The 23,852-nt window shown below is 42.6% G+C and overlaps 1 protein-coding gene and 1 pseudogene across 1 annotated transcript; one reads left to right on the top strand and one right to left on the bottom strand.

Moving 5' to 3' along the window:
• Positions 1 to 1,874: 1,874 nt before the first annotated feature.
• Positions 1,875 to 10,339, top strand: AICDA (activation induced cytidine deaminase). Its single transcript, XM_058282339.1, has 5 exons — positions 1,875 to 2,044; positions 6,953 to 7,100; positions 8,900 to 9,170; positions 9,743 to 9,858; positions 10,286 to 10,339. The coding sequence occupies exons 1-5, from the start codon at positions 1,875 to 1,877 to the stop codon at positions 10,337 to 10,339; spliced, it is 759 nt and encodes a 252-aa protein (XP_058138322.1).
• Positions 10,340 to 16,469: 6,130 nt separating this feature from the next.
• LOC101428260 (protein tyrosine phosphatase type IVA 1 pseudogene) lies at positions 16,470 to 16,995 on the bottom strand (annotated as a pseudogene).
• Between the last annotated feature and the right edge of the window lie 6,857 nt (positions 16,996 to 23,852).

Here is a 23,852-nt window from a genome sequence, read left to right as displayed (position 1 = left end):
AAAAAATTGCTCTTTAGAATAAACATCTAGTCTTCGAGTGATTGCTGTAATGCAATCTGAAAGAAAAAACCCAGTGATTTGGGAGGCAAAATGTCTGCATCCTGGGTCCTAGAACTGGTGGCATTTATGTGCTCAGCAACGAAGCCACGGCTGTTAGGGCTTCTCTCTATAGCGATTCAGAGGTATATATTTCATAACTGAGCTAATAGATTCTTCCAGTTCACAGAACCCAAGAGGTGATTCAAATGAACATCATCAATCATCATCATTACTATGCTTTTAAAAAGATAGGATTTGTTACCGTGGTGACGATTTAAGCAATGCCCACTGCCACTGCCTCTGGATCTTTGAAACCTATGGAAGATGGACTGGATTTTTAGAGAAGCAGACCTAGCAGGACCTAGGCATTAAGCAAAGCTGCCTTCCAGGATCTACCCCATGTGGCTCTGCCTATGACAACCCCTCCCATCTTCAAGGGACCCAAATCAGGAGGAAGGTCTCTGTGGTACCTGGTGGTGCTCTGGGGGGAGGAGCCCAGAGGGGTGAGCTCAAATTTGAATGTGTGGCCCAATGCGTTATCTGACAGTCAGTGAAGCAGCAGTGCTTGAGGCAAGCTTTCTTTGGCCTAAGACTTTCAGGGAGCCAAGGAGACACTCTGGAAACAGCCATGGACAGGTAAAGAGGCAGAATTCTCTTGGGTAATGGGTGGGTGGTTTCATCGGCTCCCCACTCAGAGCATATCCGGGTAATGAGTTGGCAGCTAGCCCTTTCTCTCTCATCACTATCTGTCTGACAAGATTTGCTTGTTTAAAATATAGAGTTATTTTTCTGGATCTTTCTCATTATTGCCAAGACCTGCTGTGCTCTCAGTCTAATTCTTCCTGCTCCACAGTTCTCCCTTTCTCCCTGTGTCTCTTTTCCATGTTGCAAAAAAAAAAAAAACTTATGCAGCATCTACTGACTTGTCCTGAGATTTGTATTGTGGTTAGAAGTAGTTTATAGTAATAATATTTGCAGAGCGAAGGTTTAGCGACTCATACTATGAAAAGGTAATAACAATACTATACTGAACACAGTATTTCAAAAGTCAAACCACTAGATGACAAAGTTTCCTAGGGAGCTTTACTAAACAATTAGCTACATAGCAAGGGAATTTGTATTTTTTGAAAATAACTAACATTCAAAATTATTTGTCTGAAAGTCACTATGATTGTACCTATAATACAGAGAAAGATTTGAACAAGCTAGTTAATGTTATAAGCCAAATCCCTAGGCATTTTAGCTTTTTAACCAGTCTTGGAATTTGCATAGACATGGCCTGACTCTGTAAGATTTTCTGTAAGATTTTCAGTATCTCTACATGTGATTTATGATAGTTAAATTTATATCATAGAACTTATTCTATTCCTACCTTTTATGATTACTAACATGTATTAGAATCATACCTAATCCTATCCTTTATTTTAATTTAATGCTATTACATAGAATAGGCACTACACAATGAAGACTTTTTAACAGTAGTTAAATGTCCTTTGGGAGGTTTTCTTGAGAGCAAACACTGCAGTGACGTTTTGGCAGTTATTTTAAAAACTAATGTGAGGTATAAGTCAACAGTCCTCTGTGGTCAGTGGCGGAGGGACCAATGGGGATACCTGCACGTAATGAAGTACAAAGCAACAGTCAAATCAGTAGTAGAAATTCAGAGAAAGGCAAAAAAGGAGAAAGATGAAATTCAACAGGAGAAAAAGGGACATGTACCATTATCATTAAGGAAAATGCTTTCTGCAGAGCTCAGAAGCGATGATGGTGCGCGCTGGAAGGATCACTGTCAGGATTATTTTTAACCTGTTCGTCGCTGGTTTGCATTGCTGGGGATGCAGCTCATGTTCTGCCTCAGGGAGCACAGCTGTCCAGAGCAGCTGTCAACATGTGGGCCTGAAAACTGCCTCTGCAGAGTCCTCTGTACTCAGAAGAGAAACTTCTTCTACACCTCCAATGACAAGAATGGGGAGCCGGTGACAGGCTACCAGCTAGAGGAGGGGAAGTGATGAATTAAGAAAATTACCAGGTCACGAGCCTGCAGTTCATTTCCCTGTGCCTAGTTACTTGTGACAGAAAAAGCAAGGGCCTGCTGTACTTTCATGAAAGGTGGGGAGTAAAAGTCTACCTGGAGTCCTTTAGTTGAGTCATGCCTATACTCCCGGAACCTTTCTCTTCCTCCTGCTTAACAGGTCCCTGCCGTTCCTGCAATAAAAAACATACATATTTTCCCTGCCTTTCTCATCCACACAGTCCAGGAGGGTAGGTTAAATGTAAAAGTGATTTGATTGGTAAAGATCATGCTTAATCTGGTTAAAACTGACTGGGCCCCAAAGAGAAAATATGTTTATTTTATTCTTTCTCTTAGAATTAATTATGCATCTATTATTTGTTGTGCTAATTATATATGCTAAGGGTTATTATATGCTATCATAAAATAATAGTAATTGTGGTAGTGCTAGTGATTACCATACATTATCATTTTTTTAAAAAGCCATATTGTTATTATACTTTTGGCAGTATCCATTTTAGATTCCTACCAAAGATGCACTTTTACAGTTTTTTAAAAAGGGAACAATATGGTTGACTAATTTTTGTATCATTTGCTGTGTGTAATATGTCCACTGGTGATAAATATAGTCCTCTGTCTCAGGGTTTAAGGTATTTTCCAACAAGGTTTGTGAGTGTGAGGAAAGACATTTGAATTGAAAAAACTACAAAGCACTCTTGTCCTTGTCTGTTTTAATGAAATTTGACATTGTGATAGCTAATCCTTAAAGTCAAAACTATTACCTATATCTAGTTATTACAATGTCAATTCTCAGTATACATGCATCCACACAAGGATTGCTATGTGAATGTCCACGGCAGCTTTATTCACAATATCTTCAAACTGGGAACAATCCAAATGCCAATCAACAGGTGAAAGGATAAACAAAATGTGCTATCTGCATGTAACGGAATACTATCATGCACTTAAAAGGGAAAACTACTGGTTCTTGCAACAACATGGATGAACCTTTGTGTCTTAGGCTGAGTGAAAGAGGTCCCTCAGCAAAAGACATGAGGGGTAGATAACGTACGATTTCTATGAAATTCTAGCAAATGAAAACGAATCCAGTTACAGAAAACAGATCAGGGGTGTGGGAGAGAGGAAGGGTTGAAGGCAAAGGGGGAAGACTGTTCTGGAAAGGTCTGTATACTGATTGTGGTAGCAGTTTGGGGTGTTTTCACGTCACATTTTAAACACATGAAGTTTATTGTTTGTAAGTTATGCCTCAATGTGAAAAAAAAATAAGTGAAAACTAGTTTCAATTCTCTTGCCTGCAAACTGTATTCAAATTCCTGACTATGCCTTTGCTTCATAAATTTTCTGCACTTCTGCCCACTGTCCCTCATGTTAGGCAAATACATTTCTGGACACAACGTGGGGCACAAACCAGAGACACTGCTCATGCTTTATTATCAACCACACCGTATAGCTTGTGTTTCTATGCCTACAACTGTAATGGGATTCTTAATTTCTTTAAAGAAATTTGGAGCAGCATGGAGTATTTCCACAAATTCAATTCATTGTAGTGCTAGGAGCTGGGAAGAAGAGTGGAACAGATATCAGTCCCATGAGCATGAATAACATAGCAAAATATTCAGGTTGTACTGCCAAGTTAAAAAAAGAAGCAGCATACAAAATTACAGTGAAAAGCAGAATCAAGATCATATAAATATATACCTATAAAAAGATTACAAGGAAGAGCATCAGCATTTTACCAGTAATTTGTCATTAGACAGAGGTAGTATGAGTGATATTCTAAATCTGAGATTTCTACTTTTCTGTAGCATTCAAATTTAACAATAATCAAGTATTGTTCTTATATTTTAAAAATATTCAGATATACTTAAGACATCATGTTAAGTGAAATAAACCAGGCACGAAGGACAAATATTGCATGATTTCACTTACATAAAATAACTAGAATATGCAAATTCATAGAGACAGAAGGTAGATTACAAATTGCCAGGGGTGGGGGAGGAGGAGGTAGGAAATGGGGAGTTAATGAGTAATGAGTACAGAGTTTCTGTTTGGGGTGACAGAAAGGTTTTGATAATTGATGGTGGTGATGGTAGTACAATATATTGACTGAATTGTATAGATTGAAATTGGGTGAATGGGAAATTGTATGTTGTATGTTACCACAATAAAATTTTTACAAATATCTTCACAGAGTGACACTCTCTGTCTTGAAGAACAGAAAGTCTAATTGGGGAGATAAAAATGTCAGCAATCAACTGATAGCAAAGGAGGTTAGCTGTGATAGCGATAAGTGGACAAACAAGGGGAAATGAGAGGGGTTTTCGGTTATCGTTACATCTTTTTTTTTTTTTAAGATTTATCACCCCTCCCCCCTGCTGTTTTTGCACTCCTATCTGCTCTCTGCATTCATTCTCTGTGTGTTATTCTGTGTCTGCTTGTTTTCTCTTTAAGCAGAACAGGGAACTGATCCTGGGACCTTCTGGAGTGGGAGAGAGGTGCTCAATCTCTTGCACCACCTCAGCTCCCTGGTCTGCTGCATCACTTATTGTGTCTTCTCTGTGTCTCTTTTTGTTGCGTCACCTTGCTGCACCAGCTTTCTGCTTGGGCCAGCACTGCTGCACAGGGCAGCTCTCTGCCCCGGCCAGCACTCCATGTGGGCAGCACTCTGCGTGGGCCAGCTTGCTGCACTGGCCAGCTCGCCTTCACCAGGAGGCCCTGGGAATTGAACCCTGGACCTCCCATATGGTAGATGGGAGCCCAGCTGCTTGAGCCACATCTGCTTCCCTATCATTGGGTTTTGCCTAGAGATTTTGGATAGTGGTGATGAGACAAGTCTTTGCTGGGAGTTGAAACTGGGATTAGGCTTTGAAGGATGTGCAGGTTTTCCCAGGGGAGAGAGATAAGGAAGCAAGTCAGTCAGAGGGACAGGCATAAGTGGTGTGCAGGCAACTGGAAGGAAAAAGCAGAGGGGAAGGAGACTAGACCAGGGGGCACAGGAGGGCCTAGCAGTGGGGAAAGCTAGGAAAAAGGGTCCCAAGAGTGAAGGCTAGAAATATCGACTGAAGGAGGGCCGTCTGTAACACTCAACCTGGACACCATGGTGAAGAGTTTGGACTTTATTCTGCAGGCAGAAGAGAATGATTAGGGATTTTTCAGCTTGACAATGACAGTCATGCCTGGGTTTTTGTCAGATCACTCTGATGACAGCATGGAGAATGTTATTATAGAGAGATTAGAGACAGTTAAGAGGAAAGTGAAAGAAGACAATGGTTTGGACTGAAGCAGAGAACAGAGGGGAGAGAGAAGCTACAAATGGAAGGAATATTTGAGAATGTGAATCAATTTGGTACTAGATTAATTTGGCATGAGAAGTGAGGAGAGGCAGGTTTAGGGCAGGGGGCAGTTTAGGAATATTGTTTGGCCATGTGAGTTCGAGGTACATATGGGACATTTAGATGAAGACTGGAGCAGAAATCTGAAAATATAATTATAGGCTTAAGGACCAAGTGGGAGGGTTGTAAGCTGCAAATCATCAGCATCTAGGGAAGCGGAAGTGGCTCAAGCAGCTGGGCGCCCGCCTACCGCAGGGAGTCCCAGGTTCAGTTCTTGGTGCCTCCTAAAGAAGACAAGCAGGACAGTGAGCTGTTGATGCAACAAAAAGACACACAGAGGAGACATAATAAGAGATGCAGCAGACTAGGGAGCTGAGGTGGTGCAAGAGATTGAGCACCTCTTTCCCACTCCAGAAGGTCCCAGGATCAGTTCCCAGTGCCGCCTGAAGAGAAGACAAGCAGACACAGAAAAACACACAGCGAATGGACACACAGAGTAGACAATGTCGGGTTGGGGAGAAGAAATAAATAATAAATCCTTAAAAAAAAAGACAGTGAGCTGACACAACAGGTTGATGCAGCGAGATGATGCAACAAAGAGACAGAGAGGAAACACAATGAGAAACACAACAAGCAGGGAGCAGAGGTGACTCAAGTGATTGGGTGCCTCCCTCCCACATGGGAGGTCCAGGGTTCAGTTCCCAGTGCCTCTGTTTTTTCCGTCTTCCCCTCCCCTTCCCCCACCCTGCTGTTTTTGCTATCTGTGTCCATTCACTGTGTGATCTTCTGTATCTATTTCTCTTTTTGTCTTCTCATCTTTCTTCTCTAGGATTCATCAGGATACAATCCTGGGGACTCTGATGTGGAGACAGGTTCCCTGTCAATTGCAGCACCTCAGTTCTTGGTCTCTGCTGCGCTTCAGCCTGACTCTCTCCTTCATCTCTCTTTTGTTGTGTCATCATCTTGCTGCATGACTCACTTGCGCAGGAACTCGCTCACCGCACAGGCACTTGGCTCATTACATGGGCCCTCGGCTCACCACGCAGCAACTGGCTTGCCACGCAGGCACGCTTTCTCTTCTTTTTCACCAGGAGGGTCCAGAGATTGAACCCAGGTCCTCCCATACGGTAGGCAGGTCTTATCACTTAAGCCACATCCGCTTCCCCCAGTGCCTCATCATTGATGAGCAGACAGCAAGTACAAACAACAAGGAGGGTGGGAAGAAATAAAGAAATAAAAATAAATCTCAAGGAAAAAAAAATCGTCAACTTCTAAAAGACAGCTGTGGAAGAAGGCTCTCTTGTGAGGTAATATGCATTTGGGTTCTTGCTGAGTAGCTCTGAATCAATGTTATTTATAAGCAGGAAAAAGGGTTTTTAATGGCTTTCCAGCTCAGGGTCTAAGGTGTCCAGCAAAGGAAGCAAGAGCTCTTCCCTATCAGCTCTGGTGTGACCCAAGAAAATATGGGCAAAAAAGCTGTCAAGGTAAGCCAGAAGTTCCAAGAATGAGCTGCACACCCTGCACTGCTTCTCCCTCCTCTCACCCTCAGCCTCCTGATGAAGCAGAGGAAGTTTCTTTACCACTTCAAAAACGTCCGCTGGGCTAAGGGTCGTCATGAGACCTACCTGTGCTACGTGGTGAAGCGGCGGGACAGTGCCACCTCCTTCTCACTGGACTTCGGTTACCTTCGCAACAAGGTACCAGTTAAAGTTTACCCACATAGGTAAAAGCTAACCTGTGAATGCTTTTAGAGTGACTTGCTGATGGTTCTACTTTTGGCTGTCCTTATGTCTCCAATAGATCCTGCGAATCATTTTTTAAAATTTATTTAAGCACGTCCTTGCAACTATCCTGGACACTCACCAAGGGAAGCTGTTTAATTTCCTCTGTAAGCATTAGGGTTGGACCCCCTAATGCCACACTTTGCTTCAATGATGAGTAAAACTGCCCTCAAGGGACGCGGACTTGGCCCAGTGGTTAGGGCATCCGTCTACCACATGGGAGGTTCGCGGTTCAAACCCCGGGCCTCCTTGACCGTGTGCAGCTGGCCCACATGCAGTGCTGATGCACGCAACGAGTGCTGTGCCATGCAGGGGTGTCCCCCGCGTAAGGGAGCCCCACGTGCAAGGAGTGTGCCCCGTAAGGAGAGCCGCCCAGCGTGAAAGAAAGTGCAGCCTGCCCAGGAATGGTGCCGCACACACAGAGAGCTGACATAACAAGATGACGCAACAAAAAGAAACACAGATTCCCGTGCCACTGACAACAACAGAAGTGGGCAAAGAACACACAGCAAATAGACACAGAGAACAGACAACTGGGGCAGGGGGTGGGAAGGGGAGAGAAATAAATAAAACAAATGAATCCAAAAAAAAAAAAAAAAGAAAAACTGCCAGTCAAGAATTCTTTAAAAAACAAAACAAAACAAAACTGGCCTCAACTTTCCTCCCATTTTCCCTGCATCTGAATTGCCCTGGAGATCAAAGAAGAAAACAATGCTAAGAGCATTGGGGGGGGGGGGGGGGGGGAGGGCTATATATTAAATGTGAAAAACAAATTGTATCTTTAGAATATCTGAAAATTACAAAAGAGGAATTTAGGAAAATCAGCAATAACTCAGAAACATTTCTATTCTCTCCTTACATAGTTCAAAGGCCTGTGAATAGATTCATCATATCAATGCAGAAAACTCAGTTAATACAATTGCAGCGCTCATATTATACATCATATGAATGCAGAAAACTCAGTTAATACAATTGCAGAGCTCATATTATGATGAGCAAACATCATTTAATCACTGTTAGCCCACAGCAGGGCCTAATTCCTCACTTACACCACACACTTCTCTGACTCACCATAATCTATTTTCCCTCTTTGTGTCTTCCCAACTGTTCCTTACAAATTGGACACCCCCGCCGCCCTTCCCACACAGTGAGTCGAGTGTATTTCCACAATGTCATATCAACAGGCACTTGCCAGCCATCTTCCTTCTCCTCAAAGCCGTAAACAGTAACACACAAACACAAATGAAATCTCTCCCGTGCTAGTGTGATGCCATGTCCTCCATAACTCAACGCACTTCATCCTCCCCACACCACAAAAAGCAGGGCCTTTTCCGTGATTTCCACCCGCCCTTTCAAATGCTCTTAGCGTTGTTTATGCAGGGAAAATGGGAGGGAAGTTGAGGGCAGTTTTACACATCCTTGAAGCAAAGTGTGGCGTTAGGGTGTCCAACCCTAATGCTTACAGAGGAAATTAAACGGCTTCCCTTGGTGAGCGTCCAGGACAGTTGCAAGGACAGTTGGCTGGATGGAGAGCCTCTGCCGGGCACTTACTAGCTCTCCTCTTTTGTGCAAGTTGGTGGCTTTGCCTCTTTGTCACAGGAGCAACCAACAGCAAAGGCCCACAAAAAAGAGCCTGTGGGGGGGAGATGGGTTGGAGGGAGAGCTCCGCCCACGCGGTGGCCAAGCCTCAGCCAAACGCTCCTCTGTCTCCCCAGTCCGGTTGCCACGTGGAATTGCTGTTCCTTCGCTACATCTCAGACTGGGACCTGGACCCTGGCCGGTGCTACCGTGTCACCTGGTTCACTTCCTGGAGCCCCTGCTACGACTGTGCCCGGCACGTGGCCGACTTCCTGCGGGGCAACCCTAACCTCAGCCTGCGGATCTTCACCGCGCGCCTCTACTTCTGCGAGGACCGCAAAGCTGAGCCCGAGGGGCTGCGGCGGCTGCACCGCGCTGGGGTCCAGATTGCCATCATGACATTCAAAGGTGCGAAAGCGGACCTGTCTGCGCCGCCGTTCCGGGCTGCTGTTTAGGTAGAGGAGAATTACTGGGGAAATTCAGTGCAAAAGAATTGCAGGAGGGTCACATCTGGAGTCAAAACTATCAGTTAGGATTGGAGGGAAAGAATCAACGGCATGCAGACAAGGCCCTGGGGAAATGAGAATTCAGAAGGGGCCAGGATATGGTACAACATTCTGTAAGCCAGCAAGAAACGGTCATTGTGGAGACTGTTTAACAGCAAGGAAGTAAATTTGTGTTAAAATACTAAATGAAAAAAAGATACAGCAGGGACAGGGAATAGCGGTGTAATCAATTTCTGTTGCATTTCACCAGGGATTGAGAAGGGATTCTCTGCAGTGGAAAAAGTGTTCTCAGCATGATGTGAGACATATATCTTTGGTCAAAATTGCATTTAATCAATTTATACTGTGCTTACAACAAAAATAAAGGAAGTTGAACTTGCGCATATTTTTAAAGGGGAAACGGCATGCCAGGGTTTTCTTTTCTTTCCCTTTGTTTTTCATAATCTGAACTAGCTTCTACTTTTTTCTTTTCAGATTATTTTTATTGCTGGAATACTTTTGTGGAAAACCGTGAAAGGACTTTCAAAGCCTGGGAGGGGCTGCATGAAAATTCAGTTCGTCTATCCAGACAGCTGCGACGCATTCTCTTGGTAAGGGGCTTCCTCGCTTCTCACTTTCTTTCCCTGTTCACAGACTTTACCGAGAGCTTCTTATTATATTTTCTTCCTTTACCATTCCCTCCTTAATTATTCCTATGATTAAAACATTTCTCTTTGTTTTCTTCGCCTTCATTATTTCTCCCACAAGTCCACTGTTTCATTCCAGATCTTTGCTGAATTCCTTTCTCTTCCCCCTCTTTCTGTAATTGCTTCACATGTCTTCTCTCTGTTAGTCTCTCCTGAGGCTTGTGCTTCTCTCCTGGTCAGAATTTCTTCTTCTCCTCCTATTTCCTCTTCTTCCTCGCTCCTAACTCACTTTCTTCCAAAATGTCACAAAGCTCTCCAATGTTTAGAAGCCCCCACCCCCACTCTCAGTTTTGAAGCCATACACCCATTTTATTCCTCTCTTTCTCTACAGCCCCTATACGAGGTTGACGACTTACGAGATGCATTTCGTACACTGGGGCTTTGATGCCAACCTCCGAGTTCACATGCATTGAAACACCTCTGTCGAAGATAGTGGATGAAAGAACAATCTTTCCTGTCTTCTCTGGAAGATTCAACTCTCTTTCTTTGAGTTGAGAGAAGAAAACATTTCTATGTGTCTTTTCCTAAAAATATGTCTTGAAAATAGAGAAGGAACACAGGTCCACCTAGTTAATGTTGCCAACAGGTGCAGTTTTGAATGCACTGTCTCCTACTGGGAAGCCACAGAACTGCAGAGACTGGGAGTATCCTAAAGGTTCTGCTTTCCTTATACCTTTCGGGCAGGGTGAAAACTGAAGGTAGATGGTTAAAAGCATGGTGAGAACATCAAATGTTTTTATAATCAGAATCCTTTATTATTTGAATTGTTAGTTTTCAATGGTTTTAATCATAAAATTTTCCTACTCTTTTCCTTTGGGGCTCCATTTCAAATAACACAAACTCTTCCATTAGGCCATGATCTGTAGAACCTCCTAATGAGGAATTGGCAGTTGTAACCCCAAGCCATCTCTCCAAAGCATTAATATCCAAGCATGTGTTATAAGTTAATTGTCTGAGGCATGTTTTATGTGTGTATATAAATTTTTTTGTTTGTCTTTGTTATGAAATATACATGGCTACCTTCAGGCTATTTTAATAGAGCATCTTAAAATGGATGAAGGCTGTGAAGAAGACACTCTAACAATGAGGTGATGCCTTGAGTAAAAATCCTCTAGAAATACAGATCCTTTTAAGAGCCATATATTAGAAACTATCACAACCATAAACTTTACACATCATAATTAGTAAATGCTTGGAAGAGAGTTGTTGGAATGTTGAGATGAGAAAAACATCTATTCTCTCTGATGGGTTTTTTAAGCTCAACCATACCAACCAGGTTTAAGTTTTCTACCTGCTGTATGTTGTATGATGTGTGTCCAAAAGATACATTCACTCTAGAAGAGATTGTAACAGAATAGACTAATATTTGAGAGGGAAAGATGAGAGATCATTTCAAGGAAATAGTGTTTTATCCAGCAAAATATAAGGAGCCAACATGGCAGAGAGTATTTTGCCTATTTGTCCCTAATGACTATCCTTCTATGGAAAAAACTGAATAACAATATCACTGTGCAATTATTATTTAGCAACCCTGCCAATGTAATCATAGCTGTATTGTTTTAATATTATTGTACATAAGTTTTTTAAAGAGTAAAATATTAAAAAAAACCTTACTTCATGTATTCATATTTTATTTTTTATATGGTGCCTAATCATATTTTTGTTATCATAATTTCTTTTTCTGGTATATTGAGATTGATTCCTAATGTCTCATAAATTTATACCTTTAGAAATTATCCTAACAGTAAAGTGCATAACTGTAACGTAGTCTCTTCATTACAGCAACAGTATTGTAATAATATTGCTATGAAGCGATTCTCTTTATTTTTAGTAAATTTTTTCAACAGCAAAATTGATCCTGGTTCTTTTTTTTTAAAGATTTATTTTATTTATTTATTTCTTCCCACCCCCTCATTGTCTGTACTTGCTGTGTCTGTTAGTTGGGTGCTTGTCTTCTTTTTCACTGGGAACCGAACCCAGGACCTACCATGTAGTAGGCAGGAGCTCAATCGCTTAAGCCACATCTGCTCCCCACTGGTTCATTTTTTATCAACTGAATAAATAATAATTTCATAAGTTTTGGGGATAAAATTCCCAATAACTTAATTCCAAAAGTTGTTTATCTAAAGTTAAAGTAAAAAGTCAGTATGATGATGGACACAACCAATCCAATGTCCACATAGAAGAGGTGGCATTGGATTGGGAAAAGTGGACATAATGGACAAAGGGTATGGGGAAAGGCAGGAAGAGATGAGAGGTGGAGGCGTCTTCGGGACATGGAGCTGCCCTGGATGGTGCTTCAGAGGTAATCACCGGACATTGTAAATCCTCACAGGGCCCACTTGATGGAATAGAGGAGAGTATGGGCCATGATGTGAACCAATGTATATGAGGTGCAGAGGTGCCCAAAGATGTACTTACCAAATCCAATGGATGTGTCATGATGATGGGAACGAGTGTTGTTGGGGGGGGGGAGAGAGGGGGTGGGGGGGTGGGGTTGAATGGGACCTCACATATATATTTTTAATGTAATATTATTACAAAGTCAATAAAAAAAAAAAATTAAAAAAAAAAAAAAAGTCAGTATGATGGACTGGAATTGAAAGTCTGGAAATAAGTACCATCAATTCATTTGACAAGGATGTCAAGATCATTCAGTGGGAAAAGAACAGTCTTCTTAACAAATGGTGCCAGACAACTTGATAGCCACACACAAAAGAATGAATTTGGACTCCTACCACACACCATATACAAAAATGAACTCAAAATGGATTAAAGATTTTAATTAAGAGCTGAAACTATCAAACCCTTAGAAAGAAACAGAGGTATAAATTTTCATGACCTTGGATTCAGCAAGTTTCTTAAATGATACCCAAAGCACAAACAACCAAAGAAAAATAGATGCACAGAAGTTGATGAACATTAAAAGCTCTTGTGCATCAAGAAAGTGAAAACAGGGAAACGGACTTGGCCCAGTGGTTAGGGCGTCCGTCTACCACATGGGAGGTCCGTGGTTCAAACCCGGGCCTCCTTGACCCATGTGGAGCTGGCCATGCGCAGCGCTGATGTGCGCAAGGAGTGCCCTGCCACGCAGGGGTGTCCCCGCGTGGGGGAGCCCCACGCGCAAGGAGTGCGCCGTGAGGAAAGCCGCCCAGCGTGGAAAGAAAGAGCAGCCTGCCCAGGAATGGCGCCGCCCACACTTCCCGTGCTGCTGACGACAACAGAAGCGGACAAAGAAACAAGACGCAGCAAATAGACACCAAGAACAGACAACCAGGGGAGGGGGGAAAATTAAATAAATAAATTAATTAAAAAAAAAAAAAAAAGAAAGTGAAAACACAACCTAAGGAATGGGAGAATCCTTGCCAATCATATATCTCATTAAAGATCTAGTATCCAGAAAATACAGAGAAGTTTTACAGCTCAACAAGACAAATAATCCGATTTAAAACAAGACTTGAGAAGAGCGGGTATAGCTCAGTGGATTGAGGACCTGCTTCCCATGTACAAGGTTCTGAGTTCAATCTCCAGTTCCTCCTAAATGAACAAACAAACAGAACTTGAGCAGGCATTTCTCCAAAGATATAGAAAAGGCCAATAAACATATGGAATGATATCCATCATCATCACTAGTCATCAGGGAAATACAATTCAAAACCACAGTGAAATACCACTTCATACCCATTGTATTAGTCAGGGTTCTCTAGGGAAACAGAATCAACAAGAGATATCTGTCAATAGTACACGATTCTACAAGAGTCTCTCACACAGCCGTGGGGATCCTCAGGTCCCAGTTCCACAGGCAGGCCACAGCCAGGGCCTGCAATGAAAGTCCAGTGAAGGTTCTTGATGAGTTCTGGAAGATGCTGGCTGTCCAAAGACAAGCTGGGAAAATTCTCTCTCAATGCTGGAATCACTTCCCCTTTTAAGGCATTCAACTGATTGGGTTAAGCGTCACTCATTGCTGATGGCAATCTCCCTGACTGATGTAAGTATAACCAGCTATCTATGATTTACCACTGCAGTAAAGTCAATGGTGACTAAAGTCCATAAATGCCCTTGTATTACAGTTAGCCCAGTGCTTGCTTGACCAAACAACAGGGCACATTTACCTGGCTGAAATGACACAATAGCCTAACCATCACACCCATTAAGACAGCTAAAAATTAACAACTCTCAGCAAGAATGTGGAAAAATTAGAACCTTTGTACATTGCTGGTGGGAATGAAAATGGTGCCACTGCTGGGGAAAATAGTTTGGCAGTTCTTCAAAAAAGTTAAACATGGTATTACTAAACAACCCAGCAGCAATTGCACTTCTAGGCTAGCTGTATAGCCAAGAGAATTAAAAATGTGTGAGCAAGCAAAAATTTGCTTATTACTCCACCCCAGAGAGGAAACACCCAAATCTCCATTTGCTGGCTAAACAAAATGCAATATAGCTGTACAATGGAATTTCATGCAGCCATAAAGAGGTATTAAGTACTGATACATGCTATAACATTGATGAACTTTGAAAACATGTTAAGTGAAAGAAGTCACATACGACACGATTCCATTTACATGAAATGTCCAGAATAGGCAAATCCATAGAGACAGGAAGTAGATCACAGTTTGGCAGGAGCTTGGGGAAAGAAGAAGGGAGAGTGTTGCTTACTAGGTCAGGGGTTTTCTTTTATCAGAGATGAAAATGTTCTGGATTTAGATGGTAATGGTTGCACAACATTTCGAAAGTACCAAATACCACTGATTTACTAAGAAAAAAATCACACTGAATTGTACACTTTAAAAGGAATTTTATGTTCTGTAAATGTTAGCTCAGTTGATAACAAATTTTTACAAAAGTTTTTGACTTTGGAGTCAGGGAAACCTGGAATTTGAGTCGTGGTTCCAAATAACAATAGAAAAATATTTAACCTCTAACCAACGGACAAGGAATAAAGCCTTACTTTTCAATCTTTAAAATCAGCATAGTCAGGGGAGCTGGTGTAGCTTAGTGGTATAGTGCTGGTTTCCCGTTTTTGAGGTTTCAGGTTCAATCCTAGGGCCTGGTACTTTAAAAAAAATCAGTAAGGTTAACCTTGCATATATTTTATTATTAGATTTAATTAGAAGATAACACAAAACTGGTACTATCTTAGTGAATGGCACCACCATCCTTCCTGTTTCAAGAATGAAACCTAGAAATCACCACAGATATCACCCTTTCCTACCCCGTTGTATAGATTTTGGGTTCTAAATCTCACTTTCTTTCTCTTGGATGATAAATGCAGTTCATTATGTCTTTAGATGATTAAGCTCTCATACTAGGTTTTTACATTCTTGGTGAACACTCGCAAATTGCTTCTCCCACAGAACTATAACTGAACATTCCCAGGCAGTATAAATATATGGCTGAACTAACATTAATACACATCCCCATTTTATCAATTATATAATAAAACAAATTATCAAGTATCCAAATATTGTCACACAGCTCAAAAGGCATATAAAATATTATATATCTTCTGAATTTCTTAGCAGAAACCTACTTTTTTTTTGCAAGAGGCTGGGGAGAAAAGGGGGAAAAAATCACATTTTAAGCCAAAATAATAGCTGGTAAATGACTTCCAATAGATATTTTAAGAATTATAAGAAATTCCGAAATTTTGATTCAGAATTAGTATAGCCACAATAACAAAGCACCTCTACCTTTTAAAAAATAATTACTAAATTAAAGAGCATATTCTACATATTCTGTACATAACAAAAACATTCTACTAAACATATTCAACAGTCAGCCTCCCTTTCATTCCAATTAAGGCCATTCCAATTAAGCTGTACCCCAAAATACAAACATTAAATTAACTGTAAGGTTTTTTGGTCTGGAGACATTAAAGACATGTGCTTCTGTAAACTGCAGATTTTCAAAATGGAGGTTTTCTCTAAAGTCACAAAATGAGACTTATAGACATTAAATAATCACCATGAGACTCAGTAAAATTCCCAGCAAAAGTCAATGGTTGTGCAAACCTGATGTATACTGGTACAAATGCTGAAGATGTAAACATAAAGTGAATAGGCAAATAACCATATAGATCCTACTTTCAATGTCTGAAATAACTGAAGGAATAAAACACATAAGGTATAGAGTATTCGTAGTTCCTGGGATTTTAAGTTCTGTATGATACTAAAAATACACAAGTATTGGGCTTAGTATTTTGGAAACTAATCACTCTAATGTCTTGTATATTGAGAAGATTCTGGCATGGGAAGAGATTTAAAGAAGACCTAACTCAATATTGCATGATTTCAGGAAAGGTCAAATGTTACAAATGATAAGCCCATTTTAAATGCTGAGCAGCAGCAATCTTCTGCTAACGGTCCAAGTAAGCTGTCAGACTTGCAGCGTGGTAAAACAGCATCCCAATGGAAGCTCCATCAGTCTTATTCACCAATATGTTGGCTGATATTTTTGACAAATTAGCTCCTCTCTCAAGTCCCACTTCCAAGGCAATGGCATCAGGCAATGCAGTTTTACTGAGTGCAACACTTGCTTCTGTGACCACTGGAGTTTTTGAAGCGCAGCCGCATTTTAGGATGATACTTCTCCAAAAACAAAAGCTGCTTGCTGTTGAAAGCTCCTCGTCGCTTCTGTCTTATGAACGCCACTGCATCTTCGTTTTTCATTCCACCTTCAATCAAGGCGATGGCAACGAGCACTGGGGCTCTCCCAAGACCTGCAACACAATGCACAGCAATGCAGCAGCCGGGCTCTTCACGAAACCTGGTCTTCACAAGACTCAACCAGTCATCGACAATCTGGTTGGATGGTGACGTTCCATCATCGAAAGGCCAGTCGAGAACACGAATGCCTTCCTTCTCCACAAAAGCTGCGTTGTAAGTTGCTTCACATACCCTGACGACTGTGGTAACTCCATACTTCTTAAGTTCCTCTATAAATCTGCTTAAGGTTGCACTGGCTGGATTGTGTGTGATAAGAAATCTCACGTTCTTGTACGTGACTTCCACAGGAGCTGGGCGGTTCATTCCAGCCATGTTAATTTAGTTAAAAAAAATTTTTTTTTAATTGAATACAGAAATGATGTAAAGAAACGGAAGCCTCCTTCAAGATACTCCCCTTGAAGTTCTCAGTGCTTTGCGTGTCAAGTTGGGAGTAATGGGAAATGAAATGAGCCTAACAAGCAGCAATCAGTCTTCAATCCAGTAATCCTGAGGCAAAAGAAAGTGCACTGAGGTTTACCCCATGCAGGTCAGAACTCTTGTAAAATTCACCACTTCTGTGTTTAGGTTAACCACTCGTACGGGGGTTTCTTGGGGAGTGGTAATGACTTTCTACAGTTCACTTGCCTGCGCAGAGGTCATGCTGCGCCTGGACGCAATCTCCGCCGTCCTTCAAAACCCCATAAACGTGACCAGCAACACCACAGAAAGGGCTGTGTTCACTCCTTGAAGACTGTGGCTTAATCACAGAGCGGCCGAGCCGGCGACCGAAGAGTGGGCGGCGGGCTGCGGTGGTCGTCGTGGCGCGGGGGCGGCAGTAGACTTGACCGTGCGCTGAGCGTCACCGAGCAGGCTGCAGCCCAGGGAGCCAGTTCACGCTCCAGGCTCTAATATTTCTTGTATTTTCTAATTTCTCTCTCCTCTATTACCACCTAAGAGAGACAGAAAGAAAAATTAAATAAAAAGAGCCACCTCTGACAGCTGAAAGCTGGCATGACATGCATCGCTAAGTCACATTATTTCCCTATTATTGGGTAATAAATTTAAATACTTAGGATGCAATAAGAATTTCATTATTTTATATTCTCTGGAGTTTACTTACTAATATGGAATATTCCATGGCTTTAAGTATTTAAGTATTTGAAAGAATTCCAGTAGTAACATCTAGTAAGTGGTCTTTTCTTGAGTAAGATATTTCCTATGTGCAACCATCTGGGACAATAACCATAAAACTAAGCATAAAGGAGCCCTGCCCATAGCATTCCATGGCAATGCAAAGAAACCTGGACAGGACGGCCTCAAGTGCCTTTACCCCTTGTTCCACAAGCGACTTATAAAAAACGTTTTGAGGGTTGGACAATTCGCAGGTAAGACAGTGTATCCATCAGGGTTCATCCAGAAAACCCAAACCAGTCAGAGCATATATGAAAGAACTGACTTACACAATGGTAGGGGCTGGCAAGTCTGAACTCCTAGGCAGGCTGTCTGGAAGGGAGCAGGTCAGAACTCTCCAGTACGAGGAAGCTGCTGGCCACGGTAGAATTTCTCCGGGAAGCCTCAGTCTGATCTTTTTAAGGCCTTTGGACTGATTGAGTTAAGACCCACCCAGATTGCCTAGGTCAATCCCCCTTACTCAAAGTCAACTGATGTAGAACTTCAATCGTATCCTCAAAATACCTCCACAATAACACCTTGATCAGTGTTTGATTCAATAACTGGGGATTAGTGGCCTAGCCAAGCTGACACAAAACTATCACAAAGAGTTAACAATTTTGAGCCCAGAAACTTTATTTCATGCAGTATTTATAATGTAACCCCAAATTTAGCTTTGCCAAGGTCTCACAGCTGGTAAGAGGTAAATGAAGGTTATAAAGTCAAGTACCTCTGACTCTGAAGTATTGGTTGTTTTTTTTTTCAGTTTAAAATTATTTATTTGATAAAATTCTGTGATTTACATTTCAGCATTTCATCAGCTGCAAAAGTGAGGTTATAATTCATGGGCCTAATGTGCTGGAAAATAATATTTATGGTTCACAAAAAAAGTACATGCAGATAATTTGAAATGAACATATTTTAAGAAAGTTCAAGCATATACAAACATTGTTTAATCTCACAAAACATATTAATTTTGTTGGGAATATTTACACTATAAAAGGCCCCTCATTTTACTGAAGCATTCAACACTAAACTAGATGTAAGTTGTAAATTCCTTTTTCCAGTCTAAAGAGGAGTTAAGACTCATGCTGAACCCACCCAGGGCTGCTTCTATAACAACCATGAGGATGAGAGGGGACGTGTGATTTCTAGAGAGAAGATGCTGGGCAGACAATCAATAGGCGCTCCTGTAGAAACACTGAAACATGAGGTGTAGTCATCATCTGCTTTCACTTGTCACACTGTAAAATATATTACAATGGTAAATGCTTGCTTATGAATCATTCCAAGGACTCCAAAATAACCCTATTACTATTTTTTGAAACCGTGCAATTCTTTTATGGAGAACTCTACAGTGAGAAAAGCCTTCATATCATTAACTTAGATTAATATACTCGCCAAGGCAAAAACAAGTCACTGTGGTCCATGTTTTGAGGCTACTCCTGCACTTTTCAGCTACTCCCAGGAAGCTGAAGGCAATACACTTGTGCTTTAACCTTATAGAGTAAATCCTGCTGTCCAATCCCACCTCCTTCCCTCTTTCCGGAATTCCAACTGGCTGGATGTATATGTAAGTTATTTGCACAGCTAAGTAAAATATTTCAACTTATATTTCCAAGGTTCTCTAAGTGTTACTGCTTTAAGACAAATAATTGCAAGTAATGAAAACTTAAAATACAGTTCTAACTTCATTTCACTTTTGGTTGTTAAAAATAAATCAAAACTTACAAACACAGTTCCAGGGTTTTCCCAAACCAGTCAACAGTTTTTTGGCAATGTTAGAGTGAGTAATATGACTGCCTTGCTAATTATATGCATTTTCAGAAGTCTAAGTAAAGAGTTTGGTAGAAATAGGAAAATAATATTGTATTAGCCACTTAAAACACTCTCTTTAAATAGAAAGCATATTAAATGAGCAAACTTAATTATTATAGGCAATTATTACATGAAAAACTTATAGTACCTAAAAAGTAAGAGTGAAAAACAAGTTAGGAGAATAAATTGTTAAGTGTAGTCTCTATTTGATAGTAAAAAAAGCAAAACAAAAACAAAAAAAATTCATAGAAATAGCAATGCCCATTAAATATGTTGAATGGGGCTTTAATGACTTGGAATCAAAGTAAGCAATTATTCTCCCATCTAATTTTTACACAATATCTGTCCATTATAGGTATTATCAGTTAAACTAAAACAGCAAAAATATAGCCTTTGAGTATTTTCACAGACACACATACAAAAGCATACAAATGAAGTAGAATTTTAACGAAATTTTTGAAAAAGATTCCTACACACCAAACTAAGTAGTTCTGTCAAAGCAGCTATAAGAATACACATCACAAGCTATACAGAACCATTAAATTCAGTTAGTGGAGAAACCCCAAGACAGCAGAATCTAAGTAGAAGCTTTTTGGCCTGAGGTATCTGTAAAGCTCAGACAGGCGGACTCAGGCTCCGGGTGCGCCCGCGGGCGGTGCGCCTGGGAATCCGCAGGGTGGGCTCTGTCGTCACTTGATCCCGCGGGCGGCCAGTCCGGGGACAGCTCATCCTGCTCGGCCCAGGTCATGCTCGTGACCACACGGCCGCTCTGGCCCGGGGGCAGCTCCGTGCTGAGGTTCAGCCCGGCCTCACCTGCCGTCTCCGGGGGTAGCCTGGACCCCGCTCCGCCGAGGGGTCAGCGCACCGTGCGCCCCCCGCGTCGTCCCCCTACTGGTGCGCCCGGCAGCGCCTCCAGCTGGTGCTCGGCTTTGCCCATCGAGGGGAGATCGCCCCCGATCGCGGTGTTCAAATTCCGTCCACCGACCTGGCCACACCTGCCTTGGACTTAGTCACCTCCCCGAGGTCCCCGCCATCTGGCTCTGCCGCCACCGCGTCGACCCCCGCCCCCTGCGCAGGAATGTCCCCGCCTGGTTCTTGGGCGGACGGTGTTTTCCGTGGATCTTCGCAACGTGCCTTTCCCAATGGCCTTTCCTTCATGGCTTTTTGACGTGTTCCTCCTTGTCGCATTCCTTGGCACTCCTGCCCAGTGCTTTGGCCGCGAGCTTCGGGCTGAAGAGGTGCTGCTCGGGTGGACAGGGTCGGCGCCTCGGGTCGGCGGCGGGGACCGGGTCCCGCTCGCTGCCCCGCAGCTTTGTTTAGGGCCCCCTCTGACTCTGGAGTTTATGATTATCCTCGTTTAGTTGCAGATAACAGAGACCTACTCAGGTTAGCCATAAAAAGGGCAAAGAAGTCAGAAACTTACATAATTCTAATGGATGGTTACTTTTTCTGTTTCATTTTCCGGAACCACAGGGCCTCTGTCTCCCTGACCATGTCCTTTTCTATCCAAAAGTTACCTCTGTTCACCTCTGTTACTGGCGGGCTTCCTCTGCTGACAGGAAGTTTCTGCTCTATAACTGGTTTACAACCCATCAAGGCTGCCCCTATCTTCTCTATCTCTGGCTTAGTTTTTATGGCTTTTAGCTCTCCCACCCCTTTCAATATGCAATCAACAGTTCCTATTAATGGGAGCAGATGAGGCTCACTTGCAGTTGAGCCTCCAATATGGGAGATCCCAGTTTGGTTCCTGGTGCCTCACAAAGGAAAAAACGCAAACAACCAGCAGACAATGAGCAAAGAAAAAGACTGAAGCCACCTCAGGGAAGCCGATGTGGCTCAGTGGTTGAGCGCCTGCCACCAGCACAGGAGGTCCCAGGCTCAGTCCCCGGTCTTTTTTTTTTTTTAAGATTTATTTATTTATTTCTCTCCCCTTCCCTGCCCTCACCCATGTTGTCTGTTCTCTGTGTCTATTTGCTGTGTCGTCTTCTTTGTCTGCTTCTGTTCTTGTCAGCTGCACGGGAATCTGTGCTTCTTTTTGTTGCGTCATCTTGTTGTGTCAGCTCTCCGTGTGTGTGGTGCCATTCCTGGGCAGGCTGCACCTTTTTTTGCACTGGGCGGCTCTCCTTATGGGGCACACTCCTTGCACGTGGGGCTCCCCTATGCAGGGGACACCCCTGCGTGACAGGGCACTCCTTGCGCGCATCAGCACTGCGCATGGGCCAGCTCCACACGGGTCAAGGAGGCCCAGGGTTTGAACTGTGGACCTCCCATGTGGTAGACGGACGCACTAACCACTGGGCCAAGTTCTCCACCCTGATTTATTCTTTATTTCTCTACCCTTCCTTGCTCTCTCTGTCCATTCACTGTGTGTTCTTCATCTGCTTGCATTATCCGGGGGCACTGGGAAACTGCATTTCTTTTTTGTTGCATCACCTTGCTGCTTCAGCTGTCCACGTGTGTGGCGCCATTTGTGGGTGGGCTGCACTTTTTTCACATGGGGAGGCTGTCCTTGTGGGGTGCATACCTTGCGCATGGGGCACCCCTACCCAGGGGCACCCCTTCTTGCACACAGTGGCACTACGCATGGGCCAGGTTATCACGGGTCAGGAGGCCCTGGGGAATTGAAGCCTGGACCCTCCATATGGTTGGCGGACACTCTATCAGTTGAGTGACGTCTGCTTCCCTCAATCCCCAATCTTGGTACCTCAAAAGGAACAGGTGGCACACTCTGCTTAGAAAACTTGAGAGGGTTTTAATGAAGGAACAATTTACAAAGGTGAGTCCATGGCTTAAGAAAGCCAAAATGAGAAGAATCCTGGAGCTGGTAGCAGCTCAGGAGCTGTCACCCTCCCTTGACCTGAGGGAATCTGTGATCACTAGGGTGGGAGGGATTAGCTGTAGAGACTGGATCACCTCAGGACAGATTTTATGAAGTCATAAGCCACTGTGGAGAAAAGACTGGTGCTGGCTAGCTTGATGCACAGCAAGCTGTTGGATCTTTGGATCATGAGATCTGCACAGCACAAATAACCACCTTTGAGTGTCAATCAAAAATAATACCTGCCCCTAGGGTTTTAAAGCTGCCCTGTGTCACGGCCCTGCTGTGGGTCAGCTCTCTCTTTTATTCTAATTTAAGTTCCAGGGTAGCTTTGCGTACCCTTTCTCATAGATGAGGTGTGAATCAGAAATTAAGCCAAGAGGATAAAGTGCATTGAAATCAGTGAATCATGGAAATTTGCATCAGCCATCACAAAGATCGATGAAGTTGAACAAGAGTCTTAAGAATACAAAATCAGTCACTGATAGAAAAATAAAAAAACAGAAGGAGCCTGTGGTGATCATCTATTTGTAGTATAAATTGCCACATTTTTTCTAAGTAGAAAAGGTTTTAATGACTCTTCCTAATGAAAAGTTTTCACATTTTCATACAAAGATGAGATTTCATAAATAGACACTACAAAAGAAAAACGGCAATAACTTACACAGCAATGAAAATTTGTGCTTAGCATTCCAACATTGCTGCATGTCCCTGGGTGACTCAGATGTGCCATGATTTTGTTATGCCAGTTGAGCTGGTTTATTCTTGTATGAATGGTAGTTGTTCATGGTTGTTTACCTCTGAGAATTCATGAATCTCAATTTGAGGAACACCCTCCTGGCATGTTGTAGAGGAGACCGGTTCTCCACAAGCAATCTCAGGGAAGCTAAGTCGCTATCATGACCACTAGAAACATAACTTGCACCTCCTTATTATGGTCTATAAAAATTAAGCCTTTCTGTGGTCAGGTCAAAACCATCATCCAGGTCTGCACCCAAGTACACTTATGTGTGTGTTCCCTTACCCTGAGGATGAGGAGGTCAGTATTCCAGAAATGACTCTGGGGAAGCAGATGTGGCTCAAGTGATAGAGCTTCTGCCTACCGTATGGGAGGACCTCGGTTCGATCCCTGGGGCCTCTTGGTGAAAAAGAAGAGAAAGTGTGCCCATGCGGCAAGCCGGTGCACACGCAAGTGCCTGCGTGGTGAGCCAGTGCCACGCACAAGTGAGTCATGAAGCAAGATCATGATGCATCAAAAGAGAGACGAGGGGAGAGTCAAGGTGAAGTGCAGCAGAAAGCAGGGATTGTGGTGGCACAATTGACAGGGAATCTCTCTCCCCATCAGAGGTCTCTAGGATTGAATCCCGGTGAATCCTAGAGGAGAGGAA

The sequence above is a fragment of the Dasypus novemcinctus genome, chromosome 20 (assembly GCF_030445035.2).
Source record: "Dasypus novemcinctus isolate mDasNov1 chromosome 20, mDasNov1.1.hap2, whole genome shotgun sequence".
Taxonomy (NCBI): domain Eukaryota; kingdom Metazoa; phylum Chordata; class Mammalia; order Cingulata; family Dasypodidae; genus Dasypus; species Dasypus novemcinctus.
Note: the sequence above shows the minus strand (reverse complement) of the source record. Positions and strands in the feature narration are given on the sequence as shown.